Raw genomic sequence first — 21,896 nt, 5'->3', positions numbered from 1 at the left:
CTCTTAACCTTTCCAGACTACTGTACCCCTTTCAGGAGTCTGATTTGTCTTGCGTACCCCCAAGTTTCACCTCACTTAAACTACTTGCTTACAAACTCAAACATACATATACACAAGTGTCTCAGCAAACTATTAGTGAAAAATGGCTTGCTTTTTCATTTTTACCATATGTATAAAATCAACTGAATATAAATATTGTACTTATATTTCAGTACATATACTGCTCCATATAATAAACAAGTCATTATCTGTATGAAATTTTAGCTTGTACTGACTTCCCTACTGCTTTTTATGTAGCCTGTAGTAAAAATTTGGCAAATACCTAAATAAATTGCTTGTACCCCCATGGAAGACCTGTGAGTACCCCCAGGGGTACACATACCCCTGGCTGAGAACCATTGCCTTAAAGTAGTCTTAAATTGTTGCTTTCATCCTACATCCAGAGTTCTAATTAGAATACCTGTTTTAAAGCTAATTAATTAGCAAACAAAAGAATGTGCCTCTTTCTCTTAATTATATGCTGGTTAATTTTAAATCTACAATAGAACATCAGAGTTACAAACAACTTGGGAATGGAGGTGAGCTGTAACTCTGAAATGTTCGTAACTGAACAAAATGTTATGGTGGTTTTTTCAAAAGTTTTTACAACTGAACATTGACTTAATACAGCTTTGACACTTTACTATGCAGAAGAAAAATGCTGCTTTCCCTTTTTAAAAAATAGTTTAACACCGTCCTGTATTGTATTTGGTGGGGTGTGGGGGTTCCATCTCTGCTGCTACCTGATTTGTGTACTTCTGGTTCCAAATGAGGGGTGTGATTGACTGGTCAGTTCATAACTCTGGTGTTTGTATCTCTCTGAGGTTCTACTGTACCATCAGTAGTCTCTCTTGTGCTATATACTGATTATACTCCATACCTACCTTGAATGGCCTATTTGGCCTTGACCAGGTGACACCGGCTCAGATGTTCTCCTCTGATCAATATCTGTCTGGGCACAGAAATGTACCTCCTGTGGTGCAAATGGCCTCTTGCTACATTCTGACTAGGGTAAGACTTCCGGGGTTTTTTTCACCAAACAGCTCTGGTCGTGTGGGTCCATCATCTTCTCCTCTCTTTAAATGTTTAGTAACTTTGCCATTTAAAAACTCTAACGATAGGTTTTCATTCTGCACTTGCTGCTGGTTCTCAGTCATGGCATTCTTTGTGTGACTCACCATTAGAGCTGAGTGCATTATTTGTAGTGGGGGGGGAACTTGTGAGTTCAGAAAGGTTTTTCCCCCCTGTTTGCAAATTCTGAATGAGCGAGGCTTGATTCTTTCTGTTTGAGTGTGTTCTTTTTTGTAACGGAGTGGTTTGCGTAAAAAAGTCAGTCTATGGATTGCTGGCAGGTTGGTCACTATGGCTGAGAGTGTCAGAGCTGTCTAAGGGATTTGATGCATTTTAATGGAAACTGACACCCAAATCCTGTTGGCAGCTTTCACAGTCTCGGAAAGTGGGTATTTGCTCTTTGTGATTTGCTAGAGACACCATGGGATTATTTACCCAAATCCCAAGGTTTTGATTTAATTCTAATCTTATTGGATGACCTAAACGTTATCGATTTGGTATTCCTTTATTCTGCTTGAACTATTCACAAACAGGTTGGGATTGTTGCTGATTTGTTCCCTATTAGCAGTTGCTTGACTAATCTTTTCTATGAATAAAAAAGAAAAAGAAAGCACATAATGGCCATGACAGCCATTCCGGGGCACCTACTCCTGGGGGGGGGGGGGGGGGTCTGCATTTGTGCTGGTATTTGTAACACTGGTTTGCTTTCTGCAAATATGCTGGCAAATAAAAAGTTTCACAAATGAATGTCTGTGTCCAAATGAATAAACAAGTAGCAAATACTGCAGAGTTGCTGGTGTTAAAACAGGGAGAGCTTGTCTCTGACAATTTAAATTATTTTTATTTAAACGTAATATAACCTTGTAAGCTGCAGCCTGCCCCTACAGTCCAGAGCTCTGTCTTCCGGGACAGACAGGCCTATGGCTGTGTGCCCCCACACCCCCTTCCTGCCCCTGTCCTTCTATAGCTCTAGAACAGGGGTGGGCAAACTTTTTGGCCTGAGGGTCACATCTGGGAATAGAAATTGTATGGCGGGCCATGAATGCTCATGAAATTGGGGTTGGGGTGCGGGAGGGGGTGAGGGCTCTGGCTGGGGGTGCAGGCTCCAGGGTGGGGCCAGAAATGAGGAGTTCAGGGTGCTGGAGGGGGCTCTGGGCAGGGGAGTAGGATGCAGGGGTGGGGCTCGGGATGAGGGGTTTGGGGTACAGGAGGGTCCTCTGGGCTGGGATCGAGGGATTCAGAGTGCGGGAGGGGGACTGGGGCTGGGACGCGGGGAGAGGCTCAGGGGTGCAGGCTCCGGGCGGCGCTTACCTTAAGTGGCTCCCGGAAGCAGTGGTCATGTGCCTACTCTGGCTCCTATGCGGAGCCGCAGCCAGGCAGCTCTGCACGCTGCCCTGTCTGCAGGCCAATGGGAGCTGCGGGAGGTGGCACTTGGGGCAGGGCAGGGCAGTGTGCAGAATGGAGGCCCCTGGCTGCCCCAACACGTAGGAGCTGGAGCAGGGCTATGTCACTGCTTCCGGAAGCAGCATGGAGCGGCCCCTGACCCTGTTCCCTGGCTGGAGTGCCAAAGCAGGGCAAGCCCCAAACCCCACTCCCTAGCGGGAGCTTGAGAACTAGCTTAAAATGACTGGTGGGCCAGATCTGGGCCATAGTTTGCCAACCCCTGCTCTAGCAGCTGTTCCACACAGATACCAGCAACGTGATTCTGCTGGGTCTAGTCACGAGACTGTTCATAAATACTTTGTTTTCTGTATTTTTGCTAAAATGTTTGTTTTGCAGCAAATATAGCCCGTAACACAAGGTAAAATGGAAGGCTCTGCCCAGGTTTTTAGCAGTCATAGATCAAACAGGATTGCACCAGAGTATAGCTGCTGGGGCTGTATCGTGATTGTGAGGTAGGGTGACCAGCTGTCCCGATTTTATAGGGACAGTCCCGATATATGGGGCTTTTTCTTATATAGGTTCCTATCACCCCCAACCCCCGTCCCGATTTTTCAAACTTTCTGTCTGGTCACCCTATTGTGAGGAGTCCTGGATTGCTGGAAAGGACAGGAAGTTTGATGCATCTGCTAAACTAGGAAATCACCAAGGCCAAAATTTTCATATCAGGATTTTGACCTTGTTATCCATAAATTGGATTTCCTTAATAGCTTCTTAGATTTTAAAGCCAGCAGGGATTGTTAGGAACATGTAGACCTGACCACCTATACGACACAAGCCAGAGAATCTCCCCTCCTGATTCTGGCATTAAGCCAGTCACTGCTCTTTGAGCCAGAGCACATCTCTTAGAAGGATATCCAGTCTTGATTTTAGAGACTGCAAATGATGGAGAATCCACCACCAGATCCTTAGGTAAGTTTGTTCCAATGGTTAATTACCCTCCCTGTAACTATAGCCGCAGCGAGGCACGCTGGTTTAACACAGACGCAGGGGTGATAAAGCAGGCAAAGTGCTCTGCTTTGTAAAAATGATTTCTCTAAAGCTGAAGGGGGGAAGTTTTTTGAGGTTGGTTGAAGCCAATAAAAATAAAATCCCTCTACCCTCACTTTCTCTTTCGGCGAACGCTGCTTCGGTGTCTTTCCATTTCATACTTTCCGTCATGTCTGCCCCCTTTTCCCCCCCGCCACTTTTCCGCCTCCAGATAGGTTCTGTTTTTGTCAGTCCTCACCTGAGTTCTCTCATCTTCTGCCCCTCCCCTTTACCTTCAGTATTGCAGTTCCCCCTTCTTTTCCCACTTCTGCTGGAACTCCCCCTCCCTTGCCCCCCTTACAGTGTTGCTTCTGCTGCCCTACTCCCTCCCTACCTATGCTGCTCCTGCCTTCTATGAGCAGGTAGCTGCATTGGCAACTTATTGTGAGGCTCATGATCTGTTCCTTAAAGCCTCAGCCCCTGCAGTCAAATTATTTCAAGAGAGTTTTGGTTTTACTGCGCCTCACTCAGGCCTCCTGCCTGGTAGGCAGGGGCTGCAAGTTGTATGGGCCCGTGGTGCCCGTGCTCCACCAATATGAGAGCACAGGGGCCCAGCTCCACCAAAGTTCAAGGCCAGGTCTCTCCCCAAGCGCTGCCGTCTGCCGCCCCCGGGCAATTTAAAAGGGCTCAGGGCTCCCGCCAGCAGCGGAGGCTAAGGTGGCTTCCTGCCCACTTTTTCCACTTCGAGAAGCAGCTGGCACGTCCCTGCAGCCCCTGTGGAGGGGGGATTGTGTGTGTCTCCACGTGCTGCCCCCTCCCCGGATTTGCCAACTGCGGCCAATGGGAGCTGCGGGTGCGGTGCCTGCGGGCAGCGGTGCACAAATTCCTCTGGCCCCCTGCCTAGGAGCTGCTGTCAGAAGGGGGGTGCAGGTTACTTTCAGGAGCCACCCAAGGTAAGTGCTTCACCCTTCACCCCTCACCCTCTCCCGCACCCCAAACACCTGCCCCAGCCCCGAGCTTGCACCCAAACTCCCTCACACAGCCTTAGGCAGGTGTGGGGGGAGGGACTTGGACCTGTTCTGGGCACCACCAAAAACTATACAAACCTGCCGCCCCTGCAGGACAGCGCGCAACGTGGCTGTCAAGGTGCTCTCAGCTGTCTTAAAATGGATGTGTTGCCGTGGAGTCAGTTTGCACATACACGTCACACAAATGGTCGTGTGGCCTAAATGCCATACAGGTAACAGCTACGTTGAAAATAGCAGGTACTGCTACAATCTCATTGAACATTTTTATTTGCTTACCCTCCCACAAGCATAAAGACGTTTCTGTCTATTGGTGGTACATACAATAGGCACAGAATTGCTAGGCATTGCAGCCTCATAAATATTTACTTGGAGGGTAATTATTGAGGGGGACACAGCATCCTTTCATTCCAGATGGTGCTTCAAGAAAACAGTTAACACATACAGAAGGGAGCTAAGCATAAAGGAGGAAATGAGGCATGCAGACAGCCTTCCAGTTATTCACCATTGTTCTGTGAGTTGTAAAAGCTAGAGATGATAGGTTTTAGAGGAGTAAAAGATTTCTCCCCTATTCCATTGTGGATCTTCCATATGGCCAAGTCATACATTAAGAAAATTAAATGGAAAGCTTCTCAGCTCAACAGCTTACCATGCTGTGGTGGAATGCCAAAAAAATTCAGGGTCTGTATGGGTCAGAAAGGTAAGGTATCAACAGCTTCAAACTTGCCTACTAACCAGTAGGTGCTGATGAGAAACTGTGCCCTTGCTTTAATCTAATGAGCTTTTTTCAGAAATCTGAGCATCGTTTTCTGAGCATCTTTCATGATTACACCTTTGTAATCATAAGTTTCTCTTTTAAGCTTCACCTGCATACACAGGATTCTGTCTGCTAACTGATTCACTGCGAGTAATATTTTGCAGACATTTTCCCCTTGCATTTCTCCACTGGTTACGGAGTGAGATGTGCATCTTTCTGTGAGTAATGAAATGTGTGCTTTACGGCTGTTCACAACCCTTTAAATGGTTGAGTTATAATTGATTTGGTTGTTGTGGAGGTTTTCTCACCTCTAAGTAGCTAAGTACCCCTGCAGTCCTCTCAAGTAGTCATTAGCATCCCCTTATATCCATTTAGACACTCATCTGCACAAAGTAATAAATCTAAATTATACTACAAGAAACAGCTGTAATTAAAGGAGGATTAAAATAGAAAGGAGTTTATTTTAAACTGCCTCTACATTTGTTTTTAAAATGCTGACTGAGCCATAGACATCCCTGACCACTTACATTAGTTAACACTTTTGTGGTTAAAATGCACATGCATTGCATAGTCACGGAGTCAGTAATTTTTCATATGCCTCTTTCATACGTCCAACATGAATAATTTAGTGGTGACCTGATGGTTTGTGCTCTGTTTTAGGGGAAATCCAGATTCATGACTCAGACTCTCTCACTCACTCACTCACTGGTATCGCTACAGATGTAACGTTAACAAAAGATGGATCGCTTTATATATACCATAGGGTTCAGTGTACCTGGAGACACACACTAGTACTACAGGGCACATACACAGAGCTTTTCCTCCTTGGCTCTCGCCGCACTTCACACGAAGGTAAGTCAGTATTATTAGCCCCGCAGTATAGGTAAGGACACAGAGGCACAGAAATTGACTTGCCCAAGGCAACACACTAAGGCTACATTTACCCTTTGAGCTGGGAATTACACACCCAGCTCCATGAGACATACGCTAGCTCTTATCAAGCTAGCATGCTAAAAATAGCAATGTACCCTCAGTAGCACAGGCAGGGGCGAGCAGTAGGATAGGCTAGCCACCCTGAGTAGTTACCCATGGGTCTGGGCGGGTTTGTATGCAAAGTGGCTAGCCCATGCTGCCGCTGCTATGCTAGCAGAGTTGGACCTCAAACGGGATTCTCTAACTTCCAATCATCTGCTTTAATCACTAGACTATGCTGCCTCTGTACAACACTGCTCATTCTAGAGTACAACAGGGTTGCAGAATCTGTTTGCGATCTATTTGTTCTCTACGTCTTAAATAGTGGGATTGTGTTGTGATAGCTTTTAAGTATCAGTGGATAAGCATAATCAAAAGCTTCGTATGCACAGGCAGAGAGGAGTATAACTCTGAAGAGAATGCCAGTACCTGGACTGCTGGAAATTCACTTGAGTCCCTAATAATGAAAAAAGACAGTTTTCATATACAATAAGAGCAACACAAGACAAGCACTGGCATATTACTGTACAGGCTTCTACACATGGAGTGCCTGATTCTCCTCCCTTGCCAGCATAAATCAAACATGCTTCTAGTGAAGTTAGCAGAGCCACACTGGTGTACGCACGAGGAGAGTTCTACCCATGGAGGTTTTCATATTTTCCACCTCGTGTGCTAATGGATTGAGTTTATCAATGAGACCTCATCATTTTTAGATCATTAACATGTTGAAATGTTTAACCCACCAGCTGCCAAATGAGAAGTTAGCAGTGAGGCTGACCAGCCTCTGTCAGAACCTGCACTGTGTCAGAAGGGACATGTAGTGCTGTCTAAGCATCCTGCAAGAGTTTCCTTGCAGAGTGAATACATCCAGGAGTGTGGAACATGCCAATTTTGGCATGTGCTGTAAACCATCATTGGCTCAATGCTCCTACAGATTACACATCCCACTTCTAAACAGCTGTTTCCCCTGTCTAGCGTACCTGACTGATATCTCCATCTCTGATGTAGACACACATATTATTACAGCTGTTCTCAGAGCACAAGACAGGCATGTGCAAAAGGAGTTGCTAAGCTGAGGAGAGAAGCTGTTACGAATAATGCCTGCATATCTGAGAGCCAAATCAATAGTTTGATCCTTAGAACCCTCCTTTTTATAAAAAAAAAAAAGAGCTTGGCCACATTCGTAGATGTATTGCCTGTTTGCACATAGGTGAGAGAGGTAATGGATCACAAATGTATCTGCTTCATTGTAAACATGTATACGGCACCCCTCTTCTCTGCACAATGCATGCAGGTAGCAGGGAGAAATTTAAGACGACAGAGGCCACAATTTCTTGCAAAAGATGCAGCTGCTCAGCATCAGTTTTTCATATTTCTGCGATGGCAGGAAGTAGGCAAGCGTTAACCTTTGCTCCCTTCCAGGCACACTTGCACTCGGAGATCCAGCTGTGGATCATGGCTTTTTTATCTACATGAAAGCATTGTGGGTAACTTTGCTTATTAAGAACATCTCCCTTCACAATTTTGTTATAGCTAGAAGATTTCAGCTCTTCTTTTTCGGTGCCACCTCCTGTTTTGAACACAGCACATTGTCTTCGTAGAGGGCAGCTCAAAACCTTGTTTCCTTGCAGTTTCTCTCTGGGTGGGTGTGGCCATAGTCGTTTACCATCAATAAATAGGGTGCAGTTTTCTTTCTGAGTTTGATCATTTTCTGAAACAGCCATTATCTTACTGCTTTTCAGACACTTCTGCTCTGGGAAGCTATTTTCTCTCTCTATTGGTCTTGGAGAGGGCAGCCTTGGAAAACTGAATACCCCAGCTAGATCTTGCTTCTCTGTCATTTTTTCTTGAGAGGTGGATGGATGAATTTCACCCCCCCTCCTGGTATCACAAGGGCTGAAATGGCTACGCTGTGAGTCATCCGTGCTAGAGCTTTCATCATAAACACACCCCCTATAGTGTCGTGTCTTCTCTGCCTGTGCGTACAACTGTTCTAGTGGATCAGCCCTGGTACAGGGGTATAGCTTTGCATTGTCAAGTACTAGACTAACTTTTTCTAAAGACATCCTGTCTGAGAAGACGTTGGCCAATTTGCACTTTGGAATGACTTGCTGTGCCATTGCCAGCTTTGGGAACCAGGACGCTCTTTGGAGTGTTTCTAATACCTTCTGGTCTTGGAACGCATAGGGGTTTTCAGGAAACCCTGGGAAGGTGGGCCTTGCTAAATGGCAGATAGATTGAAGGTAGTCATCACTGGAACAAGAATCTGAGTCGATAGAGAAGCTCCCAAAGCCTTTTGCGTGGCCAGTGACATCTTCTAAAATTTCCTCCTGGGTTTCGCAGATAGTTGGGAGAGGCTTTGATGTAGTCAGTCGTATGCGGGGTGCCATTGCTGCAAAGAATATACAAGATCTGATTAGCATATGCAAATGATCAACTCTGTTACAGGAACTCTGGCATTTCTGTAAATTTCGTTTGACCTCTTCTCCTCTCCCCCGCCCCTGCCGTAGTCAAGAAGTAAGCAGTAGCATACCTGGGAACTTTAGAACCATACTGTTATTAAATCTTTATTTCAAGCATTTCAGAAAGGGGTAATGAACAAAATATACCACATGGCTGATTACTCAGACCTGGTCCAGGAAAAATAATTCAGTAAAGAAGCTCATGCAGCTAAAATTCCTGGCAGAAACTTTCTTCCCTTCTAAAACAATGCAAGGGGAAAACACATAAACAATCAACAGATTTGCACAATATCATTCTAGCACAGTCAGTTTTGGAGGAGCAAGATTATCAGAAGAGGCCTAAGGGGGGGCTTCTACCTGCTGTCCTTACTCACTCGCTTCCCTGTGGTGTGTCGCGCAGTATAACTGGGTGGCTTGCCTGAGAAAAGTGTGAGATTGGGTCCTAGTTAATAGGGGAACTATTTGATATTAAATGGACGTTACGTTTGAGCTTTTCCATAAGGCCAGGAAATAACATACATGATGGTGCAAAAACGTCCTCCCTTTCACCCGTTCTGGTGGCTGTATAAATAAATGTAATTCTACTGCTCTGCTTATGCAGATGCAAAGGGAATAAAATGTAGCTCCATCACCATATGAGTAATACGTGCAGTTCTTGATGGTTGCGGCTCCTGCACTGCTCCCACCCAAGTCAGTGGGAATTGTTTAAAACTAGCATAAAATCTTAAGGATTGTTTCAGTTCTCATAGTGCTGTTTCCAGTTTGTTTATTGGTTTAAAGTATTTTCTGGCAGAAATGACCATATTATGCCCTTTATCCAGTTGTTGACTATCTTCTTCTAAATTGTTTGCAGTGTTGTAACTGGGTGTTTTCCCCAGGATATGAGAGAGGCAAGGTGGGTGAGAGAATATCTTTTATTGGACCAACTTCTGCTGGTGGAAGGTTCAAGCTTCATAGAGCTCTTCTTCGGATCTGGGGAAGGTAACCAGGGTGTCTTAGCTAAACACAACTTGGAACAGCTTGTTAAGCCTAAGGGGCTCACACATGCTGTAGGAGACCACTTAAAATGAAGTGGGTAGTTAAAGATGAGCAGGCAGTGAGGTGTATTACAAATTGTTGTAATGAGCCATAAAATCAATGTCTCAGAGTCCCTGGTTTTCGGTGTCTAGCAGAGTTACAAATGTAAGTTCCCAGGCTCCCTTCATCAGACTTGTATGAGCATACTCAGAGTAGAATGGTACAAACTCCACTGTATGCTTATATACATAATTAAGTATTTATATACATCTATCACTTTCTTTATGGCTGGAAATAAATCCTGGCTTTGTTGAACCTCTACAGCAAGTTGACCACGTATAGAATGCAAACAATCTGCTCATCCTCGGCACGCCGGGTAGAAATTGCTGTGTACTCTCCCACCTGCTCTGCTCTATTCCTGGATTTTTATCTTCGAGCAAGTCTGCACAGATAGTGCTACGCAGGCACGGCTGCGCTGATGCGGCTGTAACGCGTCTATGCTGATGAGAAAGCGGCTCCTACTGTCATAGGGCAAGTGTGGACAGCGCTTAGGTCACTGTAACTTGCGTTGCTTGGGGTGGTGTCGTCTTCACACCCCTGAGCAATGTAAGTTAGATCGACTTAAGCAGTAGTGCAGACCTGCCCTTAGATACAACCAGAAAAGTAAACCGAGCCCAGAAATTGTTGAACTTCAAATAAGTCCCAGTCTGTTTAAAGTAGGTGTCAGGTTTGCTTTTTACTTCCCTTCTTTTCCATCTACTCTTCCTCTTTAAAGCCTCTAGATAAGAAAATTAGGTCTTGATTTTTGCTCCCGTCTGTGTTTTGCCATCAATGTCAGTGATAGCAGGATCAGGGCCCAGCTGTCCAAAAGTGAGTGTTTAGAGTTAAATATCCCAATGCGTACCTAGAGAAATGGCCTGATATTCAAAGGGGCTGGGCACCTGCAATTCCCATTAACTTCCTTTCTTGCTCACATGGCCCCAGAGCAAACAAAAATCCAATTATGCATTTCCAATGAAACCTTCAAATGGCAGTGGGTTGATTTCAGACTCGTGGTACGTCTACACAGCAGTTGAGAGGTGCAGTTCCCAGCCCAGGTAGACGGATGCATTCGCTCTGCTCCAGAATACGCCCCTCTCCCCCCGCCCCCCATAGCAGGGTGGGGTGGCCTGGGAAGCAGCTTGGGCTTGCCACCCATGTACATACCCAGGGAGTCGTGTGGGATATTCAGGGAGCTGGCCTGAGCCAGTGCGCCACTATACTATTTTTAGGGCGTAGCTAAGTCTACCTGAGCTGGGAATGACACCTCCAAACTGCTTTGTAGACACGCCATCCTGGTATGGTCCCTCTGCTTCCCCTCCCATGCACACTCACACAGATACGTCTGACCTGGCTGAATTCAGACAGAATCCAGCTGAGATCACATCAGCACCGGGGTGGTAGAAAGCCAAGCAGAGGTCATGTGACAGCACTAGGCCCTGTGACCCACCTAGTTCCCCAGCTAGGTGCAGGGTGGGAATAGCAATACCCACTGAACCTACAGATATGTGGACTCCCCTGTGTTTGAGATCCCTGAAGGTTCACAAGCTCTAATGGCTGTGATCCCATTTAAGCAGCACTCCAGACAAAGGATCTATTTCAATTCCAGCTTTTGAGACCCCCTCCTTTTTCCTTACCTGGATATATTTGTTTTTCTCTTTTAGCTGGGTGTATTTCTAATCTTCAGTTTTCAGCACCTTTCTCTCCTTGTTTCCAAGACGGAAGATATGCTGTCTAAAACTGGACTGTGCATCAGGCTAACAGCTTCCAGTCAGCTGATTGTGCTGTTCTTTTGTTGTTGTTGCTAAATATAGACTGCTGGATCCCTTGCATTTCCTGAGAATCCTAATTTGATAAATGCCTTGTATTACCGGAAAGGCAGAATGGAATCAGTGAGGCAGGACAATGGTATTATCAGCAAAACGGCTTCGACAGCAAATCCTCTTTGCTTTGGGAATGTGGTCATGATCAGGTATAATGTTTTATATTTTCAGAGAGTAAAAGGTAAAAGTGTTATGTACGTGTCCTGGAGCCACAGGAAGAGAGCAGCTGTATGTGCATTGCACTGAGTCTCTGTGAAAATACTAGCAGTATATTCGTCTTGATTCTCAGCTGCTAACTTCAGGTGGGGGTGAGGGAGAAACACAAGGGAGCTGGTTACAGATCCTTGATCCTGAAGCCATCTGAAGTTTTAGAAGAGCCTGTTGGCTGCACTAATTTATGCCAGCTAGCAAAGGATCCCAAGGGACTGTCTGCTAAATGGGGATAGCCGGAGCACAGCATGCCCCTGGTCTGCTCCTCTCCACGCTGCCCGTGACAAGCTTGCTGTGCTAGAGGTTGCAGGAAGAGAGGTGCTTACGGTTGTTACGTTGCCTCTATTCCCACTGAGAAGGAGATCCAGGTGGCTTCTGTGTTTCTTGCACTAGAGTGGCACAAAGTGAACAGCACAATTTGGACTAGTGGATAGAGCACTGAACTGGGAGTTGACAGATCTAGTTCTCTTCCTGGATCTGCCACTGACCTGCTGTGTGACCGTGGGCAAATCACTTCTCTCTTTGCCCTCCTACCTTTTTCTTCGTCTGGTTAGATTGTAAGCTTTCGGGTTCGGAGGGGAGGGGAGATGGAGATATATAATGTGACATGGAGCTCTCATGCCAGGTGCCAATCATCATCTTGACTACTTGGTAGGTTGCATCCTTTGCCCTACATTGCCTCTGTTTGTAGATCTCTTTAGTTTGAAAGTTCTTTGGAGCAGGGACAGTCTTTCTATCTTTTTTTTTTACAATACCTTGCCTATTTGGGGCACCACTACTGTCCTACAAAAAAAAAACAGAAGGAAAGGATGAGGAAAGGTTCCAGATTACTGGAAATGACCGTTTTATTAATAGCTCTTCAACATCCCTTTATCTGTAGAGTATTGGCCAAGGTGTTTTGCTGCATCAAAAATGAATCTTCAGTGCTGCTGCTAAGCATTATGTAGCATTCCTTAATCCACACACGTCAACGCGTTTAGACAAAGGTGCGTCCGCACCATTATCCCTTCTTCTGCAGGGATGCAAGAACTTGGTCAGTTTAAAAGTTACCTTCGTTAGACGTTCACATTAAGGGCTTACAAAGTCCCCTTCATTTCCATGTGGTCACTCGTGGAATAAGATGTGATGCACCATGAATGAGGGTGGCAAAATGGATGTTAATGAGGTGGCCATACAATGGACATGAGACCACCGGGCCTAAAAGCACAAACTGCTGCAGCTTGAGCTAAAGAGCCCAAACTTTTGTCTGGGGCTGTATCAGACTCAGATTCTTTGTGGATCAACAGTGGGGGTTGGGGGGAGGAGAAAGACCTGTAAAACACACTTACAAGGGGGTTTCACTAACACCATACCTCCACTTTGCTATTCACTTATTAATATGATGCTCAGCCTTAGAATCAAAGACCAGTGGAAACAACCATGCTGTCATCCATGGCAAACTCCTGATTCTGTGAGGTGCTGGTCACCCTCAACTCCTTTTGACGTATGTCCTAGATAGAAGTACGACCGTTGGTGGGAAATGATCCCTCAGCACTTGAGGCAACACGTGGTGGGATCAGGCCTCACTGTGTAGTTTTCAAAACCATGCTGAATCGTAAAGTGTCTTCCCTCGACTTTGTGGGTGAGAGGGAAAATGTGAGGACAAAATATTAAAATGCAATTCAGAAATACTTAATACACTGTGGCTAAGAAAAAATCCAGAATGGGAAATGCCATAACATTTGTGTGAGCAACATCATGCTGATAGCATGGTCAAGTCAGTCATTATTAAATCTAAGTTGATGGACAAGGAGATATTCACCTATGTAGTAAAATGTCTCCAGTAGAAGAATCCTCCAGCTCCTGTCTCAATTGCTGTGTCTTGATGTACAGCAAAGGGGAGCTATTGTGCACTTTTAATGGGGCTAAGCGATCATATTCCCCCTGTAACTGAACACTTACCCATCTGACAGGCTTAGCAGCAAACCTCATCCTGCTCTTGTTTACACTGGAATAAATCTGGTGTAGCTCCACAGATGTCAGTGGAGTCACTCCAGATTTACCCCAGATGGAGCTTAGAGTAGAATCTAGCCTGAAGATGAAACTCAGGAGTTTGTGCTTCAGAACTTTTTTACACTGTAATTCAGGGAGGACAGAATTCCAACCAGATGGCCCTGAACCCATCTAGTTTATCATTACTGCTCTAAATAATCTTTTCAAAACAGGCAACATCTGCCATCGAGATGCACTAGTTTTGTGATTTGTGAATCAAAGGCTTCTTCTGCGTCCTCTTAGTTGGTCCCCGGACATGTAAATGAATGAAATATGACTGAATTTGCCCTTCAGCACTAACCATTGCAATGATCTCAATATAATTATGTAGAACTGGGGGAACAGGGGGATGGGTAAAGATTACCTGTCTTAATTCAGGACCTCTCAATCTACGATACAGTTTTAAACGGGGTTGCCATGAGATTTCTTTGGTTTAAGCAGGTTCCAAATGCTGACTTCCCCATACCACTAACCATAGTCAGGATTAATTTGACCTTGCCTGTATAGGTGAAATGGTGAGCGATAAGGCATATGGGCCCCAATTCAGGAATGCACTTAAGCATGTCAATAAGACTTTCCTGACTAAGGATGGATTTAGGCATGTTCTTAAGTGCTTTCCTGAATTAGGATCATACAGAGTTGAACTGCATCAGTCTGGCTTTTCTAGCTGACTGCTGCTGTTTTCACCTTTTTGTGCAGACATCACTCTTTTCTGCTGTAGCCTGACCCCTTCTTGAAAGAGCCAGGGCCCGATCCAGCAAACAGTTAACCAGGGAAATCTCAGTGTGACCCTCTTTGGGAAAAGGGACTGACTTGTGTGAATAAGGTTGCAGGTCAAGTCTTGGTGTGACCTGAGTGTTCCACAGTACTTTGGAGCTACTACAATAAAGTTCACCTTGGCCACTCTGACCTACGGTGAAAATATAGTTCTCAGATCAAATGTTCCTTACTCAAATATCAAAGCACAATGCTTTTATTCCAGCTCTCTGATGATATTGTAGTAAAATTACATTTGCTTGACTCCAAGAATATTGGAATAGTTATTTAAATCCTTTGCAAAGAACAGACTTGTTTAAATCTTTTTCCTACTTTTATTTAATTAAACATTTTAAGTGTAAATGGTTTCTTTTGAAAATACCAACTATATATACACACAAACATTTAATATTGCCCTCAGATTGTGCAGAGCAATACTATAGTTTTTTTTACCTTACCTTCACCGCAGCCCTTCTTTTGTGTTTCTTCAAAAGGATTGTCCAAAACATGACAACACTGAGCCTTTTAAAGGCTCTCTGTCACTTCTGGAAGTGGTTGCTGTTTCTCTCATGCCCTTTGAAGAAAGCTTTGGCATGGCCCTCCCCAACCTTGTAATTCTGTATTTATACCCTTCAGAATGAATGCAATAAATCAGCATTCCTGTGTGCATGAAAACCATAACGGACTGGGATTAACAATAAAGGAAAACAGCAAAGGGAGCATTGCTCATGCCACTGAGAGCGTAACTAGCTATCAGTCATTGAGAGCTTAGTTGGAGCTTTTAGGGCTAAACTTTCAAAGTGATCATTGGATTTTTATTTTATTTTTTGGAGGGGTGTGTCTCCATTTTTAGAAGCCCAGTTTAAACCACCAGGGGGCCTGATTTGCAGAAATGTGGAGACCAGATAGTTCTAGTTTAAAATAAATGGGATATGCAGGTACTCAGCACCTCTTTTAAGATCAAGCCTTTGGTGTCTTATGTTGGGCACCCAAAAGGAGTGGTCACTTCTATGTACACTAAACATATTAGAGCTGGGATAGCTGCCTCTGATTGTAGCAAAAATACAATTGAGTTGAGGGGGGAAAATCACTTGACTGATTTCTTACTCTCTCTCTCCCCTCCCTGGCTTCCTCCCCCCGCATTAGTTTTACCACTGGTGAGAATTTTGGTTTGCTTGAATGTAGCAGGTAGTAAATGGCACAACCGACCCAACACCAAATTCAGGCAGCTGCTGCGTAATTATTATATGCTCATTGGAAAACCTGTGCTCAGTTACAGGAACATGAGTTGAAAGCTGGCTCTTCTATTTAGGTTGTCTGCAAACCCCCAAGATATGAAATTCTTCCTCTTTTCCTTTCCTAGGGCTTGATCCAGTGGCCTCTGAAGACAACTGGAGTCTTCTCATTGACTTCAGTAGGCATTGCATCAGGCCACTAAACTGTTGTCATGTGGAATTTTGCTGTTAAATACATTTTGAAATTCAGTGGTGCTTTTAAGTGGCACCTCTTTATAGGGCCTGGCTCCCGAAACATTTACATACACAAGTAACTTTACTCGCATGAGTAATTCCATTGGTGTTCAAAGGATTACTTCCATGAGCTAGCTTAATCCGCTACATAGGCTTGTACAGGATCAGACCCAGAGATTGTAAATGTTCCCTCAAACCTGTCAATGGGACTGCGTGTGTATGTCATGACTACAGCTGGGACTGCCTAATGGGTTTGAAGAATTAGGTGCCTAACTCTCTTAAGCTCCTAAATTCCAACCTCTGGCACCAGGCTCTGGGTTTACAAAGGAATTGGAGACCATTTTGGGTGAATGATGCTCTATCACTGTAATTTAGTATTAAGTAAAATAATTGTTTCTAATCAGATTTACCCTGAGAACTGACTTCTCAGGCATTCACAGGGGGTAGGGGTGGGGGGCGGGGCGACAGGGAGATTGTTCGTTTGTTTTCTAAAATCTGCTTTTGTTCTGACAAAATCCGATGGAAAGGAATCACTTCTCTTGTTTGGTATTTTATATGCAATATGTTTTTGTGACATTTTTATTGTAGCTTTCCAAAATATGAATCTATATGATGCATAAGAAAGACAGGTTTCAGAGTAGTAGCCGTGTTAGTCTGTATTCACAAAAAGAAAAGGAGTACTTGTGGCACCTTAGAGACTAACAAATTTATTTGAGCATAAGCTTTCGTGAGCTACAGCTCACTTCATCGGATGCATTCCAAGTACTCCTTTTCTTTTTAGAAGAAAGACCATGACCTGTTGGGCCTGATCTGGCGCACACATGCACTGGGGTGGGTCCCAAGGGGCACCAGGCAGGCATACGGGGCCATACCAACACATCTGCTGGCAGGATCTGAGCCAGAAACAGCGGCCTGTGATTATGTAAGTCTTTCCAAAGTGTGAGTGTTGCCCAGACCCCGATTGAATTACCCACTGTACTTATGCATGTCAAGGCATGTCTAACGACCAGACAAGTCAAATGGAGCATTAATTGGGAGTTCCAGAGCAGCAGGGGGCCTGCGTCGCTGACCCTCCTCGAAGTCTGTCAGAGCTTAGCTGTAGCTCACGAAAGCTCATGCTCAAATAAATTGGTTAGTCTCTAAGGTGCCACAAGTACTCCTTTTCTTAGAGCTCAGAATGTGTCTCTTATCAACTTGAGTACTGCCAGCCTCAAACAGCCTAGAATCATGCGGCAGGACCTCAAAAATCAGGAGGTGGGATTATAAATCATTATTCATTCATTTATTTTATTTTATTTTATTTTTTTTTTTTGAGAGTGAGTGAGTGAGTTTCTTTGTCTTTTAGTTTCTGAGCCTTTCGAGCGCACTTAGGTCACATTTTCAAGATTTTCTCTGTAAACATGAGGTACTTGTGTTAATACTGGGCGTGGGGAGAGGTCACGCACATGGTTGCTTCTGTGGGCCTAGCTTACACCAGGGGCTCCTGGCATCCCTCAGTTCCCACCAAAAGCCCCCATTGTGCGACCCTCCTGCCCCCTCTGTTTGAGGAACTCCCTGATGCCCCCTATGCCAGGGGCTCTGTGTCCCCCACCCTTTTCCTGCTATTCTCCACCCTGTGCCAGGGATCTGTCTGTCTCTCCTTTTTCTACTCTTCCCTCTGGATTGGAAGGGATGGACAGACAGCTGCTGTCCCCTCTCTCTCCCAGCATGGAGGAAGCTTTGGGTGACAGAGGTAGGAGGGCAAAAGGAATGACACTTCACACTCCCTCCTGCTGGCCGAGGCTCTGGCCCACAGCTGTTGTTCCTAACTGCTCATGGCTTTTAGCCATGCCAGGGGCTCTCTGTGCCCCCATACCCAGGGTCTGTGGGCTTCCTCATTCCCCTCTGCCCACCAATCGAGGTGTTGGGACGAGGGGTAGAGCTGCAATGGAGGGTGGTGGTGGTATGCTAGTAGGTGTTAATGGCGCTGTCAACCAGTTCATGGATCTATAGGCACCTGCAGACCGGCTAGCACACCCGTCAGCTGTAAAGCAGATGCCATGGGCTCCATATTTCTCCACTTCCGTTTTTTTCCATTTGTCACCAAAATCAATGAGGTTCTGCCTGGTGATGCCTAGAATAATGGTTTTCAACCCTTTTTCATTTGCAGACCCCTAAAATACTTCAAACGGAAGTGCAGACCTCTTTGGAAATCTTAGACATAGTCTGCAGACCCCCAGAGGTCCACAGACCACAGGTGAAAAACCACTGGCCTAGACCATTCCCTGACATTTTTTGGAATTGATCAGCTGCCATGTTCAAAAGTTACCATGTTACATCCAAACAGAGAGATGCCATCGCGCTGAGTGAAGGCCTCGCAAGTCTGGCCAATGAGAGCTGAGATTCTTGCATAATCACCCACCGCCAGGAGCTGGGGCTTTCAATAAAATACCAGCTCTGGTGAGATTCTTGATCAGCCCTGAGCGTTGGCCACACTGGAATTGCGTACGCTTAAAATGCTGCATTGGTGCAGCAGCGCCGCCCCTGCGCTTTAATGAAGACGCTCTAAGGCGATGGGAGAGAACTTTCCCCTCGGCAGACGACGTGTCAACACTAGAGAGCTGTACCGATGCATTTGCGCCACCGTAAGATCTCTCACGTAGCCGCTGTGTGCCGACAAGAGAGAGCTCTCCCATCGGCATAATCCCAACGAGCAGCAGTAGCTATGTCGGCAGGAGAAGCTCTCCCACTGATGTAACACTGTCTAACTGGCTGGTATAACTGTTGCTCAGGGGTGTGGATTTTTCACACCCCTGAGCGATGTAGTAAATATAGGTCTGCAGTGTAGACAAGACCTAAGTTGCTCCAAAAAGCGTCCGGAAAACAAAGCCATTATGGCTTGACTAGTTTTAGCACTTAATTTCCTCTTAGTTACTGCATGAGAGAGATGAGGTACTGGACTTTTTATAGGGGTAACTGTTCACAGTCCTAGTAGATACTTAGGGTTTCAGGAGGGATATTATACCTCATTCTTCAGGATTTAAGCCAATCTGTAGTTATTAAGGGTTAAGAGGATAACACTCGAACTATCCCAGATGAGGCTACTGTGGGGTTCTTGCACCTTCTTTGAAGCATGTCATGCTGCCTACTGTCAGACACGTTACTGGGCTAGATAACCCTCAGGTCTGGTCCTGTGTGGCAATGCCTATGTTCCTAAAAGCCTTGGGACATGAAGCTGCTTCTCTCTCTCTCATACTTTCTTTTTCTTTGCCATGAAATTTTAATGACAGTTTGAGCTGATTTATGTCAGATTCCAGACATTCCTTTTATTAATTACATTAATACAGACCATTAACCTCTTGGCAGATACAGTGGTATGTACTAAAGACATTGCTGTGAAACATTAATGAACAGTTTGATATTAACTTGATGGAATTGGATGGAGCACTTTTACCAGCAATTGTAGCACTGGCTGCAGATTTCACAATAACTATTGAAAGAAAGCTGTTCAAATACCATAATCAATTCACAAAGGGAGTGGGGAAATAAAATGGTGGTTACAGCTTAAACTCTTGGAAAAAAGGAAGTTGATAGTTAATGATAAAATTCTTTGCCTCTTCTTGGTTATTGCAACATGGTATAAAAGGTCTTTCACTGTTCTGGAGTGAGCTGTTGGCCACACCTGAACTCAACCTGGTACCCAGGATGGGATCCTGGAGGGATTTCAGGAGTACCTAAATACTTTTGAGGATCTGGGCTGTAGGTACCTAACTGACTCCTATTGAAGTCACTGAATGTGAGGTGTCTAAATGCCATCTGGGTTTAGGAACACCAGTTCCATGGGGTTTTAATGAAAGTTTTGAAAATCTCCTGCTTGGACCTTAACTTTGAATTTCCAGGTGGTGATAGTTTAAACCCAAACCCTTAACATTATTGTAAGGCCAGACTTTGGCCATATCTATGCTACAGCATGGCAGTTGTGCTGGGTGACCAGATAGCAACTGTGGGGGGAAAAAATGGGACAGGGGGTGGGGGTAATAGGCACCTATATAAGGAAAAGTCCCAAAAAATGGGACTGTCCCTATAAAAACGGGACATCTGGTCACCCTAGCCGTAGTGTAGATGCTTCCCACAGCAGCAGAAGGAATTTTTCCATCTCTGAAGGACATCCACCTCTCTGAGTGGCGGTAGCAAAGTCAAACAAATAGTTCTTCTGTCAACTTAGCCGCCTCTATACCAGGAGTTAGGTCAGCTTAATTACGGTGCTCAGGAGTGTGAATTTTTCACACTCCTGAGTGACCTAGCTAGGTCGGTGTAAATTTTAAGTGTAGACCAGGCCTTCTGTAAGAGCTCAGCCCTCATATTTGGGGCTGGAGTTTCAAAAGAATTCAGCTCCCATTTAGGCACCTAAATATAGTGGCCAGATTTGAAAAGTGCTTAGGACCCAGCAGCTGCCAGTGGGAATGTGAGAACAATGACAGCTGCTGGGCTCTCCCAAAAATCTGGGCCATAACATTCTTTACTTTTTTGTTTCTTTAAAAACAAATAAACAAAAAAAACAAACAAACCACAGTCTTAGTTTTATCAGAGAACCAACCCTACACCTCCAGCTCTAAAGAAACTCTGCTTATGACAGTATGTGAACTTTCTAAAGAGCCTAACAGAACTATATAGACATGCCACTGTGAAACAACTGGAATTAGGTGATGCTCCGGTTCCAATTTCTGCAGCAAAGGCAAAAGAATGGAGCAGCAGCACCGAGTAGGTGCCATTTTAGTTGTGTGCCTTCTCAGAAACGGTAGAATTCCTGGGATTCTGCCAAAAGGGACACACATCACATGCATATAGAAGAAGGTATGCGAAGTGCTACTGCGGCAGAAGCTGCGCTTGTTAGAATGCATTGGTAGCACTTAAAATTTGCCATCTCTCTGAGAAGAAAAAAAAAACAAACCAAAAAAAACAAACCACCACCAAAACCTGATTCTTAGATGTAAAGCATGATTTCAGTACAACGCCACTCATTCTGAGCCAGACAGATGCAGGCTAGTAGTGGGGATTCATACGTTGTACTCTTAAATGAAAGATGTTTTCATTACAATAAACATCTTAATTAGGAAATAGGACTAAGCCACTTTGATCTTCTTTGTTCTCCTTGCTTGCATCATCTCTTTATTTTTGTAAGCATTTTAAGATTGTTGAGATTTGAAATATATGTGGAACTATGCACTGAAGTGGTTCGGACTGTGCATCACTGTAGTAAATGAATACCATAGTTAAAGGGTTGACTTAACTTACTGGAACACAGAGGAAAATCCCATAAAATATCCATGTACAATATATAATGTGTGAAGCTGTAGACCATGCCAAAATGTTAGGCCTTGCAACAAAGAGGTCATCTCCTAAAATTCAGGCTTTCAAGAGGCTGGGGCTTTATTTGTAGCACTCCCTGGGCTCTGTATTATTTATGACTTTGTTGAAAACAAATGGTCTTTATTTTACACTGATATTACACATCTGGATTCTAGTTCTGAAAAACCATTCAGCCACGGTTAGCATCTCTATGCTTCATGAAAAAGGATGGATGACCACTCAGGTTCCCCAGGAATGGGATTTGCATTCATCTGAAGCTGCAACCCAAACCCCTTTTGCACCAGAAAAGTTTGGAAGCCATCCTGAAAGCTCTCTGCTTTCCCTCCTTTTTATACAATTTCAGTCATCAGTGGGTGAGCAGAAAAAACTTTGTAACTTAAGTGACCAATCACACTGCATAAATCGTGATACGCTCAGAGCGAGCCGTTCATCCACCATCCAAAACAATTAAAACTAATTGTCTTTTG

General features: G+C 44.7%; 1 protein-coding gene across 2 annotated transcripts; it reads right to left on the bottom strand.

The window, feature by feature from the left end:
- Window positions 1-4,796: 4,796 nt before the first annotated feature.
- Window positions 4,797-15,196, bottom strand: LOC125641693 (uncharacterized). 2 transcript variants are annotated; one of them, XM_048862011.2, is made up of 2 exons: window positions 15,070-15,196; window positions 4,797-8,665 (listed from the first exon to the last, which is right to left on the bottom strand). In XM_048862011.2, the coding sequence occupies exon 2, from the start codon at window positions 8,661-8,663 to the stop codon at window positions 7,641-7,643; it is 1,023 nt and encodes a 340-aa protein (XP_048717968.1). In that variant the 5' UTR covers window positions 8,664-8,665; window positions 15,070-15,196; the 3' UTR covers window positions 4,797-7,640. The 2 variants fall into 2 exon arrangements, with proteins under 2 accessions (XP_048717968.1, XP_048717969.1); XM_048862012.2 differs by lacking the exon at window positions 15,070-15,196 and adding an exon at window positions 11,429-12,646.
- Between the last annotated feature and the right edge of the window lie 6,700 nt (window positions 15,197-21,896).

Source organism: Caretta caretta, chromosome 8 (genome assembly GCF_965140235.1).
Source record: "Caretta caretta isolate rCarCar2 chromosome 8, rCarCar1.hap1, whole genome shotgun sequence".
In the NCBI taxonomy this organism is placed as follows: Eukaryota; Metazoa; Chordata; order Testudines; family Cheloniidae; genus Caretta; species Caretta caretta.
Note: the sequence above shows the minus strand (reverse complement) of the source record. Positions and strands in the feature narration are given on the sequence as shown.